This window comes from Nuphar pumila, chromosome 5 (assembly GCF_984573655.1).
Source record: "Nuphar pumila chromosome 5, dmNupPumi1.hap1.1, whole genome shotgun sequence".
In the NCBI taxonomy this organism is placed as follows: domain Eukaryota; kingdom Viridiplantae; phylum Streptophyta; class Magnoliopsida; order Nymphaeales; family Nymphaeaceae; genus Nuphar; species Nuphar pumila.
The window spans coordinates 11,941,230-11,967,022 of record NC_143253.1 but is presented as its reverse complement, the minus strand read 5'-3'; the positions used below and the strand labels follow the sequence as shown (position 1 = coordinate 11,967,022).

Here is a 25,793-nt window from a genome sequence, read left to right as displayed (position 1 = left end):
TTTATTCATCGATACCAATATTAAACAAAAAAACAATTAGAAAATACATAAATATAGACCATCAAGTTGGACGACAGCACAGTTGCTAAAGATGCATTATACGTGAATGCCAAAAAGAATCCATAATGCAGGGAACAATCTCTGACTTGATTTGAATCAAAGGGCTCTGTACATTTGAAAGGCTAACCCCCACACATAGAAACATGGTCAGAAAACCAGAATATCGGCTCTAGGCTCCTCTTTTTGGCAGATGTAATATATCAAATCCTGCTTCTTTGTGTGTAAAGCATGGCAGTCATAAGACTCATAACCACGAAAGTGTAAAAACCAAAAGTGTAATCTTTGCTTTTTCCTTTTCTTTTTTTCCTTCCCTCTTCTCCCTAAAGGAAATGCGGTATGTCAGCACCCACATTGAACTTGAAGAACATTAGTTATGAACTCTTTTATGGATTCCAATGCTCTCTCTTCCACCTGAGCCTGCGTGAATCCATTAGATTTTAGTGCTTGCTTTCCAACTTTCAGAGAATGATCACCACCATCCACCACGTGCAACTCATTGAGCGGCTTCATCTTCTTCCTGACAATATCTAATTTTTCTAGGGGGCACATCCCATCTTTGCTACCCTTAATAGAAAAGTACAATCAATATCAAGTATTAAATGTAGTGTTAAACATACATATGAAAAACGTATTAGGACAACCACTGCCTCGTCCTGAACAATATGGAGAAAATAATGCATGATTGAACTAGAAGTAGTGTTTGTCCGACCATGCTTAATGGAATCTCGTACTCTCAAAGCCTTACTCAGAAGCTTTGAGAGTACGAGATTTACATGTCATGGCAAACATGCTATCAAAGACACTAACATTTTAAGTCCAAGGATAAAAATTGCACTTCCATGTAACAGCAACACATGTTTACAATTAAGAAGTGATATTTCAAGACAGGAATGGTACTTATTATAATTGGGTTTTGGGTACAACCCATGTTCTATTTTCTTTTGAAACATGTAATCATTTTTAACAATCCAAAGGCCTCTTGGTTGTTTCACTTGAAGCATTAAGGTATAAGAAGAAAAAGCACATCATGTATACTCGTAAACATACAAAATGAATATATGCTAGGTTGATCCTGTGTCTTTAGTGACAGCAAACAAGATCCTAGGTTTCATCTTTTTCATTGTTTCCACTGTTTTTTTTCTTTTTTATCTATGCAGTCAAAGGCAATAAAAAATGGTGGAGCGAATCTTTTTTAACAACCCAAAGGCCCTTTAGTTCATTCATTTAAAACATTAAGTCAAGGTATAAGAAGAAAAAGCACATCATATGTACTTGTAAACACACAAAATGCATATGTGCTAGGCTGATCCTATAACTACCCTAGGTTTCATGTTTTTCATTGTTTCTGTTTTTTTTTCCGATGTAGTCAAAGGCAATAAAAAATGAAGGCAAAGTGAGTTACTGTAATTTGCGTCACTTTGCCAAGGGCTAAGCAAGGCCGTAATAGAATGTCACATTTCACCCAAGCGATTGCATGTCAACTGTATTTCTCATTCAATGGCTATTTCTCTTTTTGGTATTCATAATTATTATTCGCCGACCCCAATTGTTTTGGGATGAAGGCGTAGTTGTTGTTGTTGTTGTTGGTATTCATAATTATTAATTATTGTGCCTTTTGTATTATTCTTCGAATCCTATCGCTCATGAAATTATTCTTCCTTTCGAGCATCATTTGCCATTTTATAACAACCCATCTCCCCCCCCCCCCAAAAAAAAAAAAAAAATCCCCCTGCTAGTTTTCTTGCTTCAAGATGCCATTTTATTGCTCATTGGCCTTACAAAACATAAATAGACGTGGGGGTAGTTTGGTTTGTGAGTCATATAATAGAGAATTTTGAACCAGGCCAATCAGCTCATACCTGTACAAACATGGTAGGAGCTGTAAGCTGCAAGAGAACTTCATCTCGGATGGCTCCATTCATGCCCTGGATGATACCAAAAAGAAAGAAAACTTTATAGTACTAAAGGAATTCTTGGAAGCTCAAATAAATTATTGATCACGTAATAACTAATAACAATGTAATTAACCATACTAGGACGGCCAAGTTTGGTGCAAGGTATTCACATGTACCATAAATTGCACCACAAGAAAAGTAGCAAGCTATTCATCTTCTGGTTAATTATTTTAATATCTCCTTCTACATCACTCATCTTATCACATCCCCATCTCAGGCCAATCAAGAGAAAAAAAAGGAAAATGAACGCCGTGTGAAGCTTTGCATTTTTTTAAAGATTTTGGCACAAGGATTTACAATTCTAGAATTTAAAAAGAATCTGATCTAGTAATGGATTCTTTTGTTTCCCTTTACCATAAGATTAATGGTCTTGTGAGTTTTTGATGTTTCTTGATTCTTTTTTCATTTTTCAAAGGAATTACTTATTTTATTTTATTGTGCATAGAAGCATACTTATATATGCTTTTCTTGCAAGAATTTTAAGGAATCAATGCTTTAGATTTAAAGATAAAAATTTGAGGCTAATATTATTATATTCTTGGAATTTTAAATTTTTTATATTTTATTATGACATTTTAAAATTTTCTTTATGATTGTTTTATCATTTAAAAATAATAACAGTCCAATCTGACTTTTACAGAATTTTCCCAATCCGATCTAGGTCTTTCACTGATTCTTGATGTAGTTTGAGTTTTACACAAGTGAGGAAAATAATATGGACACAAGACTTTAGATTTTGATGACATTTGCAGAGAAAAAGAGATGGGCAGAATAACAGAGCAGAGACAAAATAAACAACGATGTAAGAAAACAAAAGTAAAGCAGATGAAATAAGAGGACAAGAAGGAAGATACAAGAACAAGAAGATTAAAGAGACTAAGGGCACATGAGAAATGATTTATCCTCTATGGTCCCCGTTCTCAAAAGCATGATAAGGTGAAATAATGCTTTAACATGTTTTTCTAAGTTGAATCTTATAAAAGGCTAAGCTTTGTACAGCACTTCATTACTAATTATGTCAAGATGACAAGAATCTAAGTCAAATAAAAAAAGCAGAACATCTAAAAGAATGACAACTTAGCATACAGAAATTTCACATACCTTTAGTGGGTAACCCAAACACACCACAGCTGATACTTCAACGCTTCCAGTACAGGCTACCATGCAACTTACCCTGGTAGACAAGAAAGGTAGAATCCACAACTAACTAAACCCTTACACTGGAAAATGCATAGGTTGTTACTTTCAATAATGAATGAGAAAAAGATGATCAAAAAATAAGATCCAAGTTTGAAACGGCTACCATCAAGTTGGGAAAACACAGGGCTAGTATGTCCCTACCGATTACTCCCTATGCATTCTAAAAGCATTCTCTATTTAAATTTACCATTTAAACGTGCTCATTGCTTCTTCCAACATGCTTTGGTACATACTGTGTGGAAAAATATTATTGACTCAGGAACAAATTGACATCTTAAACCAAGTACAGATGTCAGAGTCAATGGAAACAAGCTTGTCAGAAGGTCAGCGCAATCAAACATGGCTCTGGAAACCCATCCTAGTCATATAAGTCAATACTAAGACACTATGAAATTCTCAAGTTTCAAGGTTTAGACAGTCTCAAAGCTAAAACCTAATGTTAAATTAACGAGCCTTTTTTTTATGCATGTGAAAAACAAACATTTTTATCCTTATAAGATACAGTTATTTTGCAGCAAGACAAGTTCACAGGTATTACCTGGAACCCATGGACTTTCCCACTAAAATAAGTGGATGCCTTGGATATTTTGAAATAGCCTTTCTTACAACATCCAAGTGGTGATCAACTAATTTTTCTGCTTTTGGAGGAGCTGCACGTTTACCACGAGAAATATCTGCCAAATAGTTAAGCCAACAATATTAAAAACTTGGTGGTCCATAGGAGAGAGGAAAAAGAAAAGCTTGAAATCAGATCGTCTATAGGCTTGAAAATCCCCAAGAATTGGACTAATCCCAATATGAGTTACAGTCAGCATACTATTGGTTTACTAAAAAACATGAGACATAGTTAAGCCCCAATTAACTCGATATTTTACTCAGTTAAATCAAGAAGTGCTCCCAATGTCTAGCCTGATTAAAATGATTGGGTACTGCTCTTACTAAGACTCACAAAGTATCATTATGATTTTGTTTGCTTCAGCTAGAAACAGTTGCAAATCATCAAAGATTTGTGTTTCTTGACTAGCTGGCTTGACTCAAACTCCTAATCTTAAAAAAGTCACCAAGATGAAGACTCGAACTCCTAATCTTAGAAAAGTCACCAAGATGAACTAAGGCATGGAGTTCTGATACTATGATTATTGATTAATACGCAATTTGCTTGCAGTACTGAACAGGTAGCTTGCTGGTTGGATAAACAATGAGATCAAAAGCATGCTCTGACCTGCCTCTGCTCAACGATATCAAATTGATGAGTTTTATGCACAATATACTTACATGGGTAATCAAAAGTGACTACTTCAATGGCACTTAACGCTCTTCCTAGCATTTCTTTCCACCTACAAACAGCAACAACAAACTAGTTAATGACATAAATCCGCCCAACATTAAAGAAACTCTGCTGTTTTCTCGATTATAATGGAAAGCTTGTTATACATCTAATTTGCTAGAAATGTTTTCCTACTTCTATATGGATAGTCACAAAGATCAAGCATTGTAGACCATGATTTACCAAATACATGGGTTTAAAAAGGACCATATATTTCCACCCAACCTCTCAGAAAGGTGCCTCATTCTATGACACTATGAATAGATCGTAATAAAACGTGATATTGACCGACTAATATCACATGATTTACTAGAACAGCATGGTACCTTCCCATATCCTGAAAATAGATATGATGTCTAATATATGAAAATACCTTAAAGCTGTATTCAAATCAAAAGGTCGCCTTCTAACAAAATAAACAACCTCTTCTTCATGCCTAAATTAGTGAAAGTAAAGCTATTATTTCGAATACAAGGTAACACCCTTAGCTGCGGTCACAAGTGCAGTATGGCACGACACTATAGCACGCACACTGCAGGCCTGCACAAGGAAACGGAAGGACCAGTCATCCCAAAGCGGAATGAAAAGGCAGGCAACCTCCATTGTGTCATTGAGCCAAGGCACCTGCTGTACCCCCGGGGAAGCAGGAGTTGAGGCGCAACCAAGTAGATGCGGGTCATAGGGGGAGGATCCCTATGTTGGAGATGGTTTCAAGGCTTTCAAAGAGGTTTTCATCCACAAATAGGATCTAAAAAAGTGATGCATTTGAAACAATGGATAAAGAATGAGTTTCCAGGAATTTTTGGGCTGATGAAGAATGAGTTTCCAGGAATTTTTGGGTTTCTCAGCCTGTCTTCAGTTTCCTCTTGCAACTGGGAAGTTCTCGCTTGATGCATATATATAGGAGGGTTATTTTCAACCCTAGAAAGTAACTCCATATCTTTATGGACTCAAACAAGAACCTAAATCTTGGCATCAAAAGTTCAAATGGCTATGACACTAACAGGCTTCACTTGTTGCTACTCGGATATTGCCATATATAATCATCCCATGCAGACTTGATACTTCTCTCAGATGTTGATGACAAGATTTTCATTGATAATTATAAAGAAGCAAGACACTATTCATTGCTCGTCTAAGAAATTTTAGACAAATTCCGAAAGGATGCTTACCCACCCATCAACGAGTAAATGTTGACTGTTAGAATTCTTTAGAACCTCAAGGGAGAAAGCACATTGAGCATCGCATCAGTCGTGAAGGAAACAAAATACAGTTTCCCTCATCGCTTAACTTGCAGAAAGAACCCAAAAAAATGAACTACTATCAGTCACTCGAGCCATCTAAAACACAGAGACTCAAGCCACCCTTTAGAATGAAGATACAAAAAAAAAAATCCTTCCACCGCCTCACTCTCCTGCTCAATAAAGGGGAACGGGAAAGAGTCTCGGGAACTCATCCTAAAGAATGGGGCACTTCTCCAAAACTAGTGAGTTTTTCCACATTCTCTTGTCCTCCTTTTTCCTATGAATGAAGAATCCCTTTTGGTTCTTTTCTTTTTAACTGTTGCAGAGCAGAAGAGCGTCCATGAAGTGAGGTCCAATGTTTCTCCACAAGATCATGACATCATATTCTACCTGCATTTCCTTACCCACAACTTGACATCATCAAGGAAGAGAGACGACCCAATGGGCTATCACACAACAAACACCAATAGGCTTCTGCATGAGAGAGAGAGAGAGAGAGAGACCTGAGCATCCATTCAGAGGTAGAAGGAGCTCCGGCTCCGTGAGCGAACACGAGGAGGGGAGAAGGAGTGACCAATTTGGCTTCATGGTTCAACGTGGGTATCTTCCTCTTCCTGCTGCTGCTGCGGTTCGATCCCTGTATCTCTTCCGAACCCTCGTCCGCTGTTTCTTCGACGTGTTGTCTCTTTGACGAGCGGGACGGAGCCATCGAGAGAGAGAGAGAGAGAGAGAGAGAGAGAGAGAGAGAGAGCACCCTCCTGTGGTCTGCAGCCTCCTGGCTTATTTCTGGTTACGACGAGGTGAGTCGGTGGTAACCAAAAGACCGCCAGAATCCCACGCGAGCAAATTTTTCATCAAACTGAAAAATGACGCTTTTCCGATTGTGAAGCTAGAAATTTCGGATTGATAGTTTTAGAGCAAAGCAGGTTACATGTTCATAATGAGTGTCAAGGTATATAAGCACGTGGGGGCTTGTATATCTGTGTGTAGCATCACTTAGCGTCGGAGTCCGATGTCGTTGCAAAGACCTAAAGTTATCATTTTTCATCATGAAAGAATGATTTTAAAAAAGACAAAAATATTTTTCATTCAAAAAAGGAAAGATGATCTTAACTCTTCAAAGTCCAAACATTTTGTTTTTGCCATAAACAATAAATTCATATGTTGTCGTCGGATCACCCTTTGACGGCGCATCATCTATTATTACAGGAGTTTTCTTTAACAACACATCCTTTGTCATCGTCTGCTATCGTCGAAGCAACCTTTATCGTCGTTTTCTGTCATTGGAGCATCCTTTGTCATCGTCTGTGCAGTGGGATCATTGTTGCCACCACCGGCTGCATCTACCTCTTGAGTGTTTCTCCTTCACTGTCGGATTATCAAAACTCTTATCATTTCGGTGAGTTTTGTATAAGATTTCATTATGTAAACAAATCGATTTGTAAATCTGAATGTTAAATCTTACAACTAATTGTATTATTCATGCTAAATAACACTTATTTTCATACTGAAATAAATCGATTTGTACATATCCACCTTATGGGCATCAAAAAACAGTTAGCATGATTTATTTTTATGAAGGTCAAACATTACAACGATATGTACTTATAAAGGCTAAATTTTGACAATGATTTGTACATTTGAATGCAGCAATGATGTATACAGTTAATGTAGTAGTGATTCGTATGTTCGATGCAACAACAATTTATACATTTGAAGCAGTAGCGATGTGTATTTATGATTTATGAAGTTACCATAATTTGTACTTAAGTTTGTTAAATCGTACAACGATGTTTACTTATGAAGTCCAAACGTTACAACGATATGTACTTATGAAGGGTGTAATTTCTACAATGATTTGTATGTTTGAAAAATGAATGATTTATATATTTAAATCAGTAGCGATTTGTATGTTTGAAGCAGCAACGATTTATACATTTGATACAGTAGCGATGTGTATTTATGAAGTTACCTCGATTTGTACTTAAGTTTGCTAAATCTTACAACAATGTTTACTTATGAAGCCAAATATTGTGACGATTTATAATGTTGGTTATTGTGTAACGAATGTGATAATTTGTAATAATATATACTTGGGGAGGCGGTTGTAACATATTATGATGTAGTTAAATTTCTTGAGAAGTGATCCACCAGTCCGATATATATGAGCGTTATGAAACGTATCAAAATATAATAAAGATTGAGAATGATAAAGACAAGGACAAAGCGTTAGAATTTTATAATGCAGAGCCTAATTCATCAGATAGTGAAGATAAAACGCAAAGGAATAAGGATGAGAAAGAACTAAAAATGAAGAAAAAGAAGAAGGATGACGAAGAGAAGGAAATGCAATTGAAGAAGAAGAGGGAGGAAGAGAATGAAAGGCAATTGAAGAAGGAGGAGAAAGAGAAGGAAAGGCAAATAATGAAGAAGGAAGATGAAAGGCAAAGAAAGAAGAACCAAGATGAGGAAGAGAAGGAAAGGCAAAGGAAAGAGAAGGAGGACGATGAAGAGAAAAAATAGCAAAGGAAGGAGAAGGAGGATGAGGAAGAGAAGAAAAGGCAAATGAAGGAAAAGGAGAACGAGAAAGAGAATGAAAAGGCAAAGGAAGGAGAAAGAGGATGAGGAAGAGAAGGAAATGCAAATGAAGGAGAAGGAGGACGAAGAAGATAAGGAAAGGGAAAGGAAAAAGTAGGAAAATAAAGAAAATGAAAGGAAAAAACAGGAGGAGGAAGAAAAGAAAAGGGAAAAGAAGGAAGAAGTAGAAAAGCAACGGAGGGAGGCGAATGAGCGAATGAAGGAAGAAGTAGAAAAACAAAGGAGGGAGGCGGTGAAGCAAAAGAGCAACAAGGAAGGTAGAGTAGGAGAGAATGAATGGGGAATAGGAAAGGCAGAGGAGGGAGGAGGAGGAGCGAATGATGAAGCAACAAAAAAGGTAGAGGATGGAGGGAGGGGATGAAGAGGAGAAAAGTGTGACCAAGGTATGTAAATCGCTTCTGTCCGTCACGATTTACTGTGATAGGTATTATTATGTATAACAATTATTGTGATAGCGATTACTATGTATAGTGATTACTGTGATAACGATTACTATGTATAGTGATTATTGTGACCTATGTATAGCGATTACCGTAATAGCGATTATGTAACGATTTACTGTGATATGTATTATTATTATGTATAGCGATTACTGTAATAGCGATTACTATATATAGCAATTATTGTGATAGTGATTACTATGTATAGCGATTATTGTGACCTATGTATAGTGATTATCATAATAGCGATTACTTTGATATCAATTATTGTGTTTATGATTATAGTGATAGCGAGTGTACAACGATTATTATATATAGCGATTACTGTGTACAATGACGTGTAAAAGTACAAATGAGACTAATTATGATTTAATATGAATAATATGTTATTTTATGTTACAGGAAGGTCAAAAGAAAAGTAGAGCACTAGGTGAAAAGCTCAAAGGGCGATGTCAGTGGCATGTAGTTATGTCGTAGTATAGACAACTAAGTGAATATCAGAGAGACTGATTACGAAATATGCACTTCGACGGCCTTCTAGACCATCATTATTTTGAAACGTGCTGGAACACCATGACCCACCTGGTCAATAAGTAGAATCATAAGACGAACACATTCCAGTTTGATGGTTTTGAGATCACCATGACCCTAGAAGATGTGGCACGGATTACGGGTCTTAAGTGTCATGGAAGTGTTGTCCTAGCACCAGATTCAAACTATAACGCAAGGGACAAGTGCACGGCGCTTCTAAGAATATCGATGGAGGACTGGGGTCAATGCATTTCTGGTGGAAGCAATTCCACATCGATAAAAATTTCTTATTTCCACAATAAATGGGAAGGTCCGTCCGCTACGTGTGCATCTGAAATAGCTGACCAAGAGTTGTGTGGCTTCCTTTTTTATTTTTTGGACTTACTTTATTTTTGGATTTGTCTGGTTCAAGGTTAAGTACATGTGGTTGCAGTTCTTGGGAGTCTTAGAAGAAGTCGACAACTATGCATGGGGTGCTGCTATGCTCGCACACTTGTACAGTCAACTTTACCGTGCGAGTAAGGGTACAAACCCGTTAGAGGGTTTTGGTCATTTGTTCATGTAATTGTTTATTACATATTTAGTAGTTGTAGACTAAGATCATTGAAGATTATAGTCTTACTAGTATATTATTTTTGTTGGCCTTGACGTGGGAGCATATTGTCGCCTTGCGTCCTTAGTGTGACCCTGTGATTTATGGTTTTTCTAAGATCGGTTGGTGGGCTACAATAAATGTTAAAGAGGATAATGTTAAGTTTATTTTAGATATTCAACAATTAAATGAGGTAAATGGTTTAAAATTGTTTACAATCATTTTAGCACTTATCATTCATTAGTATAAATCGTTGAAATGTTTAGCATTCTTAAGCAATCATCGTTGCAGGATTTTATCTTCGTTAGTATAAATCGTTATCACATTAGCATTTAGCATTTATTAATATAAATTATTTTAATGTTTAACATTCTTAAGTAATGATCGTTGCAGGATTTTGTATTTCTCAGTACAAAGCGTTATCACTTCAGCATTTAGCATTCATTATTGTAAATCGTTGTAATATTTAGCATTCATTAGTGTAAATTATTTTAATACAAAGCACTCATTAGTAACATTCATTGTAATATATTTAGCACTCGTTATTATAAATTGTATTAATATTTAGCATGAATAATTATGTCTATACCTAAACCACAATCTTCAATGTACAGGTTGTGTGGAGACCGTATGGAGATGGGGAGGACGATGACCAAGAGGTTGTTGCTAAGGTTGTGAGACCCAAAAACGATATTTAGCTGTTTAGCAAATCTGAAGTCGAGTTGCAGCATGATAGTTGAGCTCTCCTACAAGCTGGCTTGGGACAGTCGACTCCAAAGCAGCATGTGGTAGTGAGAAGGAAGATGAATAGTGGTGAGGCCAGGAACGTGAATTGATATGAACGCTTCAGGAAATAATTGGATAGCTGAAACAAATGAGGTGTTCGTGTTATAGCATATGATTATAAAGAACGACAATATGACCCCAACTATTTCAAAAAATATTGGAAATTCATGCGTCAAAATCTAAAGATTGAGAAGAAGCAACGTGGAAGTAAGGTCCCTCTTGTCCCCCAGCATGTCGTCTCCCAACATAAAAATAGCGTCCATCGTGTCCCTCCGGCTACAACTATGATTTCCACAGTTGCAGTACACGATGAGGAGCTAACACAACTTATAAAGATGAAGGTAGTCTATGCCACAAGGTTAGAGATGTTAGAGAAGGAGAATAAGGAGTTACGAAAGCAGGTGCAGAATTTGGGGATACAAATGCGATCACAATATGATACACTGGTAGAAATAATTACCAGTGTGGTTTTAATAAGATCGAGGGAACCAAAAGGTCACCGATGAAAAAGAGTCCAGCAAGAAAAAGAAATAGACGATTTGTATGTCATAGTCCATTTGAGTCGTCAAGTGCCACTGAATAAACATTATGTGATTTTTGTATCTCGATAATTATTTATTATAATTCTATAATTCTTTTTTGTAACGTGACATTCTATAATTGTATAATTTTTTTTAATAAGTGTAACACATAAGTGTCACTGAACAAATCATTGTAATGTTCGACTTTCATAAATAAAAATCAAAGAATTGTTTAGCATTGTGTACTATAAAAATTATGATTTGTTTGTATGAGCTTTGTCTTCCTATCACGATTTACACAATGATTGATAAAAGGCTGAAACGATTTGTATGTATGAACGCTACATGCTATGGCGATTTGCTTTATACTGAATGGCTTACAACCAGTTATAATTCTTTGTTGTAACGTAACATTCTATAATTATATAATTCTTTCTATAACAGATCATGATTTATTTTTTATAGAGAAAGTATTCTATCACGATTTGTACAGCTACGGACATAAGGCAGAAATGATTTGTCCTATCGCGATTTGCTTTTACGAGCTTTGTCTATGTGAACGATATGTCCTATTGCGGTTTACATAATGACAGATTCATAAAAGGCAGAAAAGAAAAACAATAAACAAATCGGCACAATGTTTAGACTTAGTAAAGTACAAATTGAGGTAACTTCAACGATACAAATCGATGTAACTTCATAAATACAAATCGCTTTACAACTTGATATCGATTTAAGTTTTATACTAAAACAATATTTTAGTAACAGTTGCAAATCGATATGAGTAAATTGTGATATTACATATCGATATTGTTCACGAAAAACAAACAAATACATATCATTGTCGCGGTAACTTCATAAATACAAATCGACGTGATTTATAATCACATAAATTTTCAAAAAATATGAGTATTTGTTACAATACATAATGACCAATGGTTTGGCCATGAAACGATTTATATTATGAAGATATTATCTCGATATTCTATTTTCTATAGCGATTTGCAAATGAAACAATGTTTTTTAATTTATGTGCAATGTAATTTTTTTTTTATTATATACTTTGTGCATGATTTTTAAAAATGAGCAGGATGTAAAATGATGTTTCCTTTATAAATGAATGACACATCGCACAAGTTCAAGAGGGTGTTGCTTCGCTTTGCTTCGTGAGTAAGGAACAGTTGAACCGATGTTTCCTTTATAAACGACATGTTCGGGGAACAAACATATAACCTGTTTTGTCTCAAAGGGGGTATCAATGGCGAGAAAGAAGACGACGACAGCTACACAGCTAACGACAGTGAATCAGTGGTATATTTTATAAACCTCATGACGAGTATCTTCAAAAACTGTTTTTTGTGTCATATATTTGATTTGTTTTGTGTACTATAGAAATGAATTGCAATATAATGTGACAAATCATTTATTGAATATTTTGCTAATGTCAGTGAAACATCTACAAAAAAAGGTGCCCGAAAACTCAGCAAAGAGCTCCAAGAGAACACCAATCAGCTGCAAGATGAATTTGCAGAAGCAAACACTATCAATAATTTTGTATGTATGAAACCACTATTAGTTATGCATTTGCATATGTCATGGGTATGTATATTAACATGTGCATATTTGTTGCAAACAGAGTATATACGATTTCGTCATATATATTCAAAGCAACGCAACAACTAATACTAGACGCATTGTCCACCCTTATTTCATGGTATATTGGTTCTCTTATATGTATATTTTCTTTTTTAATTTACTCTTGTTGCTTCGTGTTTTAACCTTACTATTATTATTGTTTTGTTCAACAGAGTTTTGTCCGCCAACTTCCATACGCCATTGGATTTCAAGATGGACTACAATGTTGTTGTAACAATAATCAATGCGGAGACTTTTGATCAAGTAAAAAAGGTAAGTAAAGAAATTTGTTGTTCAATGTTTGTGAGGCATAACAGTCCTAACACGATTTCTACTATCGATTTGTAAGACATTATATTGATTTAAGATATTGTTTTGATTCTTAATGTTGATTTATATGCTGATTCTTAATATCGATTTCTAAGCTATCGATAAGATATTTTATCATCGATTTATAGATATTGATTCTTACATCATGGCAATCGTCTAAGCAATTAGTTTTATACGTGATGAATTTACAAAAACAATAATTGTGGTGCTACAACTCATTGGACTTTCACACTGGTATACAACGTGACATTATGCATTTGGTAAGTTTCTATCTATAAGTGTATCATATCTTGTATGGTGGCTCAAAATTTATTTGCTTCTGCATTAACCACAGGTGGGATTCCTCAGAGATGTCTTGGGTGTTGACATTAGCGAGTGAAGGTTTCATTGCGCACTCGATGCTCCTTTACAAAATATCTTGTCGTCTGAGTTTTTTTCACTTCCGTAATTAAAAACTCCATCAATTTTTTGCATAGTTTTGTGTGGAATCCAGGTATAACATCCTGCAACAAAAAGGTAATGTGAGACCAATATAGAAATTGAGCCCCCAATAATATAGGATAATAAAACATGTCTAAGTGTAGAGCATACAGTGTCAAAATGAGGTTCTTGTCCATTATATATTACTTCAATATACTTCATTATAAATATGCCATTGTATACAAATTTTCTAAGACTGTGTATACAAATTATGTAAATCTCTCTCGGTTGAAATAAAAATTCAACAATTACACTGATTTCAAGATGAATGATGATAAATACTGATAAATGTTGATATCAAGAGGTGTGAACACCCCAAATTTTTCAAAGTTTTATAAAAATGACCCTTTTGGCTCTAACTCCGTTTTCTGAGAAAATCAAAGCAATTTCAAAGCTAAACTTCAGATTTTCTGAATTAAACTCCATATTGGTATATTCAAAATTAATCTCGGATCCGAATCCAATATTTTAAATCTATATTTCCTCAAAATTCGGATCCTAGTTCATTTCTGAAGAAGTTTTCTCAAAATAGCTTTAAAATTCTCAGAAAAATTCTCTTTTGTAAATATTTTTGCAAAAACACCAAAAAATTGGTTTTAATCTTTGTTTTCTCACAAATCTTAGGATTTTTACTTAAAAATACAAAAAATTTGAGAAATAACATAAAATTCAAAAAAAATGGAAAATTTATGAGAAACAAATGAGTTTAAGCTTTTTAAAATCCATTTTGCTAAAAAAATCATTTTTAACCATTTTTATGAAAATTTTTGTTAAAGAGAGCCTCTTTTTGGAAAAACCAAAAATTCTCACAAATAAACCCTTCGAAACCCTTTCTCCACTCTCTCTCTCTCCCGATTCTCTCCACCAAAACCCTAAAGCCCTCTCTTTTACTCTCGCCACTTTCCCCTCTCTCTCTTTCTCTCTCCTCCATTTCCACCAATCGCCCACCGATGGGTCTCCTTCCTCCCGTCGATCTCTAACCGAATCTCTCCCGAACCTTCGCCCCTCTCCTTAAGAGGGGCACGATGAGGAAAACCTAGGGCACCGCTTCTTCACCTCCCCATTCGCATCTTCTTCCTCTTGTCATCCGTCTTCTACCCCACCATCTTCCTCTTGTTTTCATCCGTCCTCATCTTCTGCAATCCAACCTTCTATCACGCCAAAACACCCCGCAGTCCATTTTCAACCGCTGCCCTACACTCGAGCACCACCACGTTCAGTTCTGAGAGGACCACCACGACAGATTGCGTTTCCACCATCCTCATCTGAGCTCTCTCCTTCAAAAGCTCTGCAAAACAAGGAAGTTAGACCTCTTATTTCTTTTTCGGTAAAGGAATTCGACGGCAAAACAAGGGAGGATTCCCCCCAATCCACGGGCTTCAACCAAATCACAAGTGAGTGGTCATCTCCTTCTCTCTTTCATTCCTGATTTTATTTTGGTGGGTTTTCTCGTTCATCTCATTTTCCCTCTTTTCTGTAAATTCCCTTTATCCTCTCTATTGTTTTCTACATGTACATTTTCCTAGATTTTCTTTACGTTGCCCCATCAACGCACCATGAACGGAGGCGTTGGGTTGCTTATGGCAACAACAACCTTCCTCTCATGCAAAAGTAAAGGGACGATGTTGTCCCCACATTTTATTTTCCGTCTTCCTTTATATACATTTTTTTTATTTATGTTCATCCATCGTAACTGATCGCTCATTTACTCGGAGTACCTCTCAACTCCTGATTTCCGGTCTTAAAATCAGATTTCCCTCATTCACTGCATTTCCTTTCTACTTTATTACATAGTCGTTTACTTCATTTCATCTTGTAGATGGCGTTTTATGGTCATTCACTGCATTTCTGTAGTTCTATTAAATTCGACCATCCTTTACTTCATGTTATGGGGTTAGAGGTGGTTTTCATGAATTCGTTTGCTGCACAAGATCCTATATGGATTATGGTAAGAAGATTGCAATATGGTTGAGACTGGGTTGGTATGTTGATTGTGCAAAGTTCAATTTGTGTCGGATCCCACGTCAATCTGCTAAGATCATTCAGTTGGATGATAGCAATGAACGTTAGATCAATCTAAAGCATCGATCTGCTAGGTTAGTTTATATGACCCAACTTGTGGGAATTAAGTCATTAACACTGATTTGCCAATTAATTCTTCTGTTTATTTCATTTAATTCATCATCTTCATCCATGTATCTTTCATTATGTCCGTATGCCACACACACCTTATGAAAAGCCTTGATGCACTGGGCAGAATTAGGTTGATTGACATGATATAACAGGATGTGACCTGATGCAGTGACGGGAGTTATCTTAAAAAAAAAATTTTGGGTTGTAATAACTATATTGAAACCTATTGACCTGCTAAAAAAAAGGGGGACATTAGCATAGGTGGGGTGAGAATAACCAAATTAGTAGTGGGAACTGCTGTGGAATATGTTGAATTAGTGATCCAGACATTGGCTTCTTAGTCGACCGCAGGCTATCATAGAGGGCTGAAGTGAAACCAGGTTGTCGATATATGTATGGCAGGGCAACACCTCCTCATCTGTGTAATGTTCATTACATTGTATATATCTTGTATCCCATATACCAACCCACCTGATTTACTTACATTTATCTTCTGCAAAAGCTACGGTTCATCCACATATTTACCTGCACATATATCATCCATATTTTTTTTCTTTTTCTTCCTTTTATATACTAATCCATGATGTAATTTTCTTTTATGGATCGTTACATTTTCTTTCTAATACTATGATTTCTCATTATACTCTGTTTCATAGAATTCAGATGCCTCTTTACAAGCCGTTGGTCGCGTTTTTTTTTTTATCAAGGCACTGTTTAGATCAGATCGATTACTTGAACATTAATGCATTGTAATTAAGCTTTGGGAAGGTCTTGAATATTTAACCTGATCATCAAATCTCGTCTGAACACTAGCCATTGTTGATTGGTTATTTTATTATTAAGTTTCTGCAACTACCATGAATTTCTGGTATTTGAGTATTACCTGAAGTCAATATAGATCTCTTTAAAGGAAGTCTAGTGACCAACAGCCTCGAAACTGTCCGAGAGTGACTAACCGTGAATCTGGATTGATTTTTGTCGGCTGATTCCCATTTCGCAAAAGGTTGAATACAGTTGGACGAATCACAGGGAAGCCAACACTTTGGTTTGCATCATGTCTTCATACACTAAGTGTTCCAGAATTATGTCATTACCAGATAAGGCCGTCTCTAAGGATCAGTGGTTGTGCATACCTCAAGATATTAAAGCTTACATTGAAATTTCATGGCAGTCACTTCTTTTTTGCTCTGAAGATTCATATTCTGGAAGGGTTCACATGTGATTTGTTTCTGCATAGCTGTTATAATCTTTATCAAGGCATGATCAACATATAGGAATTAATCCTCCCTGTCATCATGTATATCAGTTATCATGCTCCAGCTCGTGCAAGAGATGATTCAAAACCCAGACTGTTTCCCATAGGTCACAAATCCTGTTGAATGAGAAATACATGCATCATTATACTCACCCCCCCCAACTATGCACCCCTGGTTATTACAGACCGGCGACCCCCACTGTAGCAGCTCGTTTACTTCACTTTCATTCAATACCACTGAAGTCTCTTCGCTAACAGATTTGTTTTGTAGGTTAAATTTGCCTTTCCATGCCCCAGTTAGATCAATCTGCATGTACAGACCTATGACCATCCACTGATGTTTATATTCTGTATCGGATTGAATGTTCATATTCCAGCAGCATTCGCTTATTGCACATAGAAATAGTCTGTCCAATTTAACATATTTGGGTCTCATTTCATGTCATGTTTTTTTTTTTTGCTTATCTGCAAGTTGTTACAAGTTAAATTTCTACTGCCAAAAGCATTTTGTATGTTGTGCGTGTTTGATGAAATATGTATATCTAACACGTTTAAATCTCCACCCTGGTTGATTGAATCCGTTGGAAAAGAGATAGATGAATCTGCATCATATTTTGAACTTATATAGCAGACCTGTGATATGTGTTATGCCCAGATTTTGAATTTTCCCCTCTTTCTGAGTTTTGCCACATTATTTCTGAATTTGGAGTTAAATTTCAATTGTTACATCGAGATACCAAATAATCTAGATGTATGTTAAATGCTGGAGGGCGGGGGCAGAGTGTGTTAGATAATCAGTTAGTGTGGGTCAGCATGATGAATCAATTACAGTAGGATGATCAAATCTATGCAAGGTATGTTGATACACGGTGGCGGTTTGATCTTTATTGGCTAAATTAGTGGCAAGTCATTGAGCCTGTATTAATATCCTGATTAGTTTCAGTACATCAGCCCAGGTTATATATTAAGATAGTAGCATAATAAAATGCAATTGGCCATAAGAGTCCATCAACTATTCTGTACTGACAGTGCGTCAGCCTTCAGTAAGTTAGCATCCATTGGAATGTCAGCTCCTGCACACTAATCATGTTTTCTACGATCGAATATTAGCCATTAGTTGGTCGTATAGTGTTAGGTATTGACATGAATTGTGGAACCAGTTGGTCCATTATATTTTGTCACCTGTTGTCACATGATGCCCATACTACCAATCGTCATCTACTGCTGAATCATCCATTACAGTCTCATTCACCACACCATCAATGGTGTATCCCACTACATTATGCTCCTTCGCTTCAATTATTCAGTCATCCATTGCTAGTTATATCAATGTATTGCATTTTCACCCTATACCTCCACTCCATATCATTATCACCATCACCTGCAGTGCATACATATAGGTATGAAAAATCCCATATTGCCTATGTCTATCGTACATATCTATTTCATATGAATAAACATATTAGGTTGGCATTTTCGTGTGTTTAGGCATATACCGAGGCAGGAGCATTCTTATAGACATTTAGATAAAAACACTCTCATGTGCATTTCCCTTAGAATTTAGGCATAATCATATACACTTTCTTTATTTAGGTATTTGCATATATATGTTCTTTACTAATATAGACAAGCACTCTTGATCACACGTATATAGGTGTTGATATGATGTTCCCCCTTTCTTTCTATATGTTATATTCCATCCTCTGCTAACCCAGAATGTTGCAGGAAATATATGAAAAAGGCTATCTTTCTTCTTGAAATGAGATTTCAATTTTCAGTTAATGATGTAATAAGATAGACCTTAATGAAAACTCTACATTTCCTGTTTAGATAGAAAGTATGAGCATTGTAAATGTCATAAATGGCTCATTTTCATGCTTTTTGCCTTTATTTCTCAAAATCTCGCATTGGTGAAACACGAATGACACGTGCACCATTTCGTAAGAGGTAAATTAATCCAAAGTTGATGATCCACATCAATAGCCATAGTCAGGGTGTGGACAAAACTTAGCATTTTTATCTTTTACAAAATAACACTGGATCCATTTTCAAAATTCATCATATTTTCCTTAAATATTTTATTCTTTTATCAGAATTTAACTTAAAATTAACTCAAAATATATACCAATGACCATAGTCAGGGTATATTGAGGGTTAATTTCATTTTAAATTCTATAAAAGCACCAAAAGGGTATTTTATCCTTCATTTGGATTTAGATATGACTATTATATAATACATTCAATGACCATAGTCAAGAGTGTATTATATCACTAATCTTATTTAAATTCATTTGAAGAATGAAATATGACTTTTCAAAATCCAATTTCAAACTTATTCAAATTCATTCATCATATAGGAAGAATTGCATCATATTTTCAAAATGTCCTTTTCAAAATTCCAAGTGATTCTTCTTCTTCATTTCTCAGATCAAATCTTATTCAAATCCAATTCTATCTCATTTCAAGATTCAAAAATTCAATTTAAAAGTCCAATTTGACTTTGAAATTCCAAAATCATTTTATATTCAAACTTCAAATTTCCAAAATCAATTCAAAAATTCAATTTCAAAGTTCAATTCAACTTTGAAGTTATCTTCTGATTTCAAAATCAAAGTCCATCCTCTTATCTTCAATCAAGGCTTGGATTTGAATCTCAAAATTTAAATTTAAATCTAGATTTCTAAAACCCAGATTCATCTTTAAGAGGTCCTATTTGGACTTTTCATAATCCAAATCCAAAATTAAATCCTAATTTCAACTTGGATCCAGATTTCCAAGTATAAATTCAAATCCCACTTTGGATCTTAGACTTCAGATCCACATTTCATCTTGGATTCCAAATCTTGGATCAAATCCGTTCTAGGATCCAAGATTCTACTTCTACTTTGGATCTCAGATTCAGATCCAAAAAAAAAAACTCTATTCTAGGTTCCAAGATTCCACTTCTACTTTGGATCTCAGATTCAGATCCAAACTCTATCTTAGGATCCAGAGTTCAAATCCACCTTTGGATCTCAGATTACAGATCCAAAATTCCGCTTAGGATCCAGATCCCCATTCTACATTGGATCTCAGACTACAGATCCAAAACCCATTCTAGGATCCAGAATCTAATCTACTTTGGATCTCAGACTTCAGATTCAATTCCATCTGAGGATCCAGATCCAAATCCTACTTAGGATCTAGATCCTCATTCTACTTTGGATCTCAAACTTCAGATCCAGTTCCATTTAAGATCCAGATCCTGATGCTACTTTGGATCTCAGACTTCAGATCCAAATCCATTTTAGGATCCAGAATCCAATTCTACTTTGGATCTCATATCTCAAATCTAATTCCATCTTAGGGTCCAGAGTCCAGCTCTATCTTGGATCTCAGATTTCAGATCCAAATACCATCTTGGATTCCAAACCTTGAATCCAGTTCCATTTAAAATTCCAGATCCAAATACCATCTTGGATTCCAAACCTTGAATCCAGTTCCATTCAAAATTCCAGATCCAAATTCCACTTTAATTCCAATTCTTAAAACCAATTCCACTTCATTCCAGATTTCAAATCAAGTTCCCATTTCGGATCCTAAATCCAAAAATTCAACTTTGAACCCTATTTAGAATCCAGATCTTGGATTCAGATTTCATCTTGAAATTCCAACTCTATTCTATTTCTCAAATCTATTTTCCCCATTTTCCTCCTAAAAATTTCAAAGATAGAATTCAATTCCATTCCAAATATTCATCCAAGTTCAAATTTTTAATTCAAAGTCCATTTATGACTTTTGAAAATTCCTTTTATCACAAAAACCTCAAAATCATTTTCCAAAATCCAGATTTATTTTTCCAAGTTCTTGATTATTCTAAAGACTTAGAACCTTAAATCTTAAGTTCTAAGTTAGAAATCATTTCTCCACTTTATCAGATTCACTTGGAAATTCTTCAAAACATTCAAAAAAGAGCATACATCTTTGCATTTGCACAAGCATGATTCTTTGTGCATTTAGACTTAGAATAAATTCCTAGATAAATTCTTAGCAAAACAAAAGGCATAAATTCGACCCTTGGTTCGATTGCCCCTGGTAAAGGCGCCAGGAACGGTCGAACTTCGTACCGACGAGCGGATCCCGTCTCCCAGTTTTCCCGCAAATATTTCAAAATGGAGGCGAGTTATTTCAAATATTTTCAAAATCAAGGTCAAGTGAAAACCCGCAAAAGAATTCCTCTTCTCTCTTTCTTTCTTTTCTCTTCTCTCTTTCTTTTCTCTCTTTTATCTTTCTCCCTTCAAAAAGGAGGAAAATAAGAGGTTAGAAAGGAAAAGAGAAGGAAGATAGAGAATATTACGAGAGGAAAATTTTTTGCGATGATCACAAGAGGAATGCTGATATATATTTTCAGAATGGAAAGATCTGTGTTTTACATCCATTTATTTAAGACACTATGTAAATTGATATAGTTGTAAATCGCGTCGATCAGCTACATGATAAATCGCTTTTACTATACACGTCAATAAGTTATACTGTTATTTGTAGCAAAGGAAAATCGTTGTCTCTGATATAGACGTCATTGTGTAAATCGCTATAGGACATTATATGGCCGAACGATTTGTATAACATGTTGGAAGAGAAAAAGTGTTATGTATTTACAACGTTTTGTACTTGTGAAGGCTAAATGAGACAATGATTTTTACTTTTAATACAGTTTATTTAAAGAATAACTTTTTGCGCAATGATTCAAATACAATATATGTACAACGGTTTGTATATGTGAAGGCTATATTAGTCAATGATTTTTACTTATAATACAGTTTATTTATAAAACAATGAACGACGCGAGCCCGCCAGGCGTAATATGATGTACAGAGATCTGAAATAGAATTTGTATTGTATATAAATTTTGTAATAGACTGTGTATATATATTGTTGAGTACATTCATGTTTAATCAAATACAAAATATTTACATCTATCTCGATTCAAATGCAAATTCTATATATTGTACTCTTAATTGTACTCATGTAAGTTATGTTTACCGCGATTTGTACCCATATACAGTGTGATCTTCATCGAGTTGTGGCTGACATAGATGTCATTTTATAATTCACGATAGGACACTACATGGTATAACGATTTATATAACAAATAAATCGCCATAGTTCACTATATGGTATATCGATTTATATAACATAGATGTCATTCTTATGCCATTAGTAATTCGCGATAGGAAACTACAAAGGCGATTTACTAGTGGTATAAAAAATAAACTACAGTGATCATGCACATGTAGTAAATGTAACTTATCGGTGTGGTTTACAATCGCAAACATGTCGCCGATAATGATTTGCCAAATGGGAGAAGTTGGTAAATGCTATATTAGTTAGCACCAATTGTACAAATTGTCATCACATGTTTAGCATTCATAAATAAAAATCGTACTGAAAGAAAAAAAAGTGTTTTGTATCAACAATGTTTTGTACATGTGAAGGCTACATGCGACAACGATTTTTACTAATGGTATAAATACTGAACAACAATGATTTACCAATAGTACCAAAATTGTAGCTCTGCAGGTTAGATGAGACAATGATTTATACATGTGAAGGATACATATTACAACGATCGATCTTGAAATGATCATTATTTATAACGATTTTTACAGTGCGATTTCAATTACACAAGTCAATTATCACAAAGATTTATTAAGTTACATTAAATTACATAATTCACAAATCACGCACGTTTATTATGTTGCATCACGTTAATACAATGTTATGTTCCATCATGTTAATACAATCAAATACACAAATCGCCACCGCAAGCATGCAACATTGTTATGCGATTTAATTATATCTATAACGTTGTGAAGTAATTTTAATAAAAAATGCTAAATAAGCAGTGATTTGAATACGCAAATCGCCACCGCAAGCGCACAATAATGTAAATTCTGCACGCACATATTTTAAAATTATACTACAAATATCTTATAAATTGATACTAGAAAACACATAATATCTTACAAATCAATATACATATCACATAATATATTACAAATCGATATGGCAAGCGCACAATAATGTAAATTCTGCATGCACACGTTTTAAAATCATACTACAAATATCTTACAAATCGATACTAGAAAACACATAATATCTTACAAATCAATATACATATTGCATAATATATTACAAATCGATACGTCAATTCAGCATAATAACTTACAAATCGATATTAACAAACAAAACAATATCTCATAAATCGGTAGTATGTTACTACAACCATGATTTGTGTTACATTGCATATACTAAGTGAATGGACGATATCGGATGGGGTAGTGGCCCTTCCTCGCATCTGTAACCAAGCATTCTTGTCAACAGGTCCCAACGTCTTATAAATATCTTTAATTTTCTAATCATCGAAAAGCTAACATCCACCTGTAATAACAAAACAACGCCTTAATGACACTCATAATGACATACGTTCTTCAACAATAGCATGATGACATGGAAAGGTACTCACGGCGCCTTAATGGCACTTGTTGGAATGTATGTTCGTCATTGCTTTTTTTTATACTGCCTAACGAAAAATGAAGAAGAGAAAACTATAAAAGGAGATGGCCGACAAACCCCCCTATAACACTCACCAATGATCGAACCAGTCGACCGATTTATAGTTATCTCCACGAAGTAGGAACAAACCCGAGAATGTTTTGTAACACAAGGCAGGAACGAGAAGGCGACAATGTATTGTAACACAAGCTAAAAACTAAGGCGGGAACCTGGACTCGCTGGAATGTACAAAGCTATTTACGGGAGGACATTTTCGTCAAACACATATCTATCTTACAGAAGGACATTTATGTCAAATGCATACCTATCTTTTTTATATGTTATTTATCTTTTTTATAAGTTATTTTATTATAAAATCATCATGGGTAACATTGGCATATGAATTATCGCGGGTCTCAAGATATTCCTCCGTACACACCTAAACACACGAATTTGTGTTCGGGGGTCAACACACAACCCCCTCTCATTTTAGTGCATAATTTTAAAACCCAATAGATCGTCCTTGAGTGACTCACTCGTGACTCGATCGAGCTTTGTAATTTTATATTATATAGAGAGAATCAAACATATTAAGCTCTATTTTTTGTTTTTTTTTTTGTTTTAAGTGTTTTATGATAGATATGAACTGTTAGATGTGTTTAGCATGATCTATTTAGTGGAAATGACTCTTGAATCATGTTTTTTTTTTATGAAAGAACATGTTTTTATGAGCCAAGAAAAACTGGTACTTTCATAGCCATTGGTTTTGGATTATCGGAAAAATCTATATACAGGTCATATTTCGACGATCCAAAAGTTGGTTTTCATTAAACAAAACCTATAAATTACATCTACTGTGTTAGATGTGAGAAAAAATACTTAAACTATGATTTTTGAAAGGGCCGAACAAGACCCAACAAAAAATGAGGACTAAAGAATGCATTACTCTTATATAAAATATGTAAGCATATATTATGTTTATTTTATACTATGTTACCAGTATATTTTATATAATATATATTATATGATATTTTTATAATATTTTTAATGTATAATTTTATTAATATATGTATAATCATATTTTTATATATAATATATATAATATTTGTATTATATTTCATATAATATATATAATATATTATATATGTATATATATATATATATATGCATTACTCGACTGAGTCATGGGCTTTTGTTGTTAATGAAAGGACTGAGAATCATTTGGTCTGTATTGATACAATTGGGATGAAGGAAATGACTATGGATCCTCTTACTAAAGGGCTAGCACCAGGATTGTATTTCCAACATGTAAAGGAAATGAGTTCTTTTGATTCCTTCTTATGTATGACAATACATTATGTGATCTCATTTGATTCTCTATGACTTTGTAAATTATTGATTTTACATAAAGGAACTCTCATATGGGTTAGAAAGAATATCAGAATAACAATATTAAAGGACTAAAAAAAAGAATAGGTAAGAGACCAACCTATTCATAAAGGTAATTTCAACATGCTTAAGCACTGAAGGTGAATTATAGTACAGTACATAAGAATATGACATTTCATAAAGGAGTGCTTATGACTTATATGATTTATCCTTGTGATAAAGGGTAGTATGTGAACCCACATGAAGAATTAAATCGAGATAACGGTATAAACCTCGATTTAGTGCACTTTTAGTGTCAATGGGTCAAGTGGGAGAATGTTGGATATAACAGATCTGGGTTCAACCCATTTGGATGATCCAGTTTGATACCATTAGTGGGCACACGTTGTTATGCTCGAAATCGCCAGGGAGGTCCTCACTCTCAACTCACTTACAGTTTGAATATTTTTCTTGTAATTGTAACTATTATCGTTTCTATATATTTGTATGTTTTCCATACCCTTTCACTACATTTATAAACTTGTAAAGAGTTCAAGTTTTGGGACACATCCTTGGGAGAAATTCCTTCATCCCCAAGAGACGTGTCTCTTTGTATTTGAACATTGTGATTGTTAAAATAACCCTCAATTGTCACCTTATGGCCATATAGTCGTACATCTCCCACTTGTCCATAAGGGATTTTCTGTGTTTATATGACTTGTTCTCAAGCAGAACCTTGCATACACACTTTCTGATTGATCTTTATCCACTCACCACTTAGATATATCTGAGTCCCATCTGACT

General features: G+C 34.8%; 1 protein-coding gene across 1 annotated transcript; it reads right to left on the bottom strand.

Moving 5' to 3' along the window:
• Positions 1 to 368: 368 nt before the first annotated feature.
• LOC149836798 (alpha/beta-Hydrolases superfamily protein) lies at positions 369 to 6,495 on the bottom strand. Its single transcript, XM_090007912.1, has 6 exons — positions 6,290 to 6,495; positions 4,491 to 4,552; positions 3,754 to 3,889; positions 3,117 to 3,189; positions 1,920 to 1,985; positions 369 to 624 (listed from the first exon to the last, which is right to left on the bottom strand). The coding sequence occupies exons 1-6, from the start codon at positions 6,493 to 6,495 to the stop codon at positions 400 to 402; spliced, it is 768 nt and encodes a 255-aa protein (XP_089864038.1). The 3' UTR covers positions 369 to 399.
• Positions 6,496 to 25,793: the final 19,298 nt, after the last annotated feature.

Excerpts from the sequence above, each read along its gene's own strand:
- LOC149836798 (XM_090007912.1), bottom strand. The coding sequence starts at position 6,495 with ATGGCTCCGTCCCGCTCGTCAAAGAGACAACACGTCGAAGAAACAGCG. Across the intron at positions 3,890-4,490 it reads AGTCACTTTTGATTACCCAT|ATATTTCTCGTGGTAAACGT; the intron begins GTAAGTATATTG and ends ACTATTTGGCAG. Across the intron at positions 1,986-3,116 it reads GTTTGGGTTACCCACTAAAG|GGCATGAATGGAGCCATCCG; the intron begins GTATGTGAAATT and ends GGTATCATCCAG.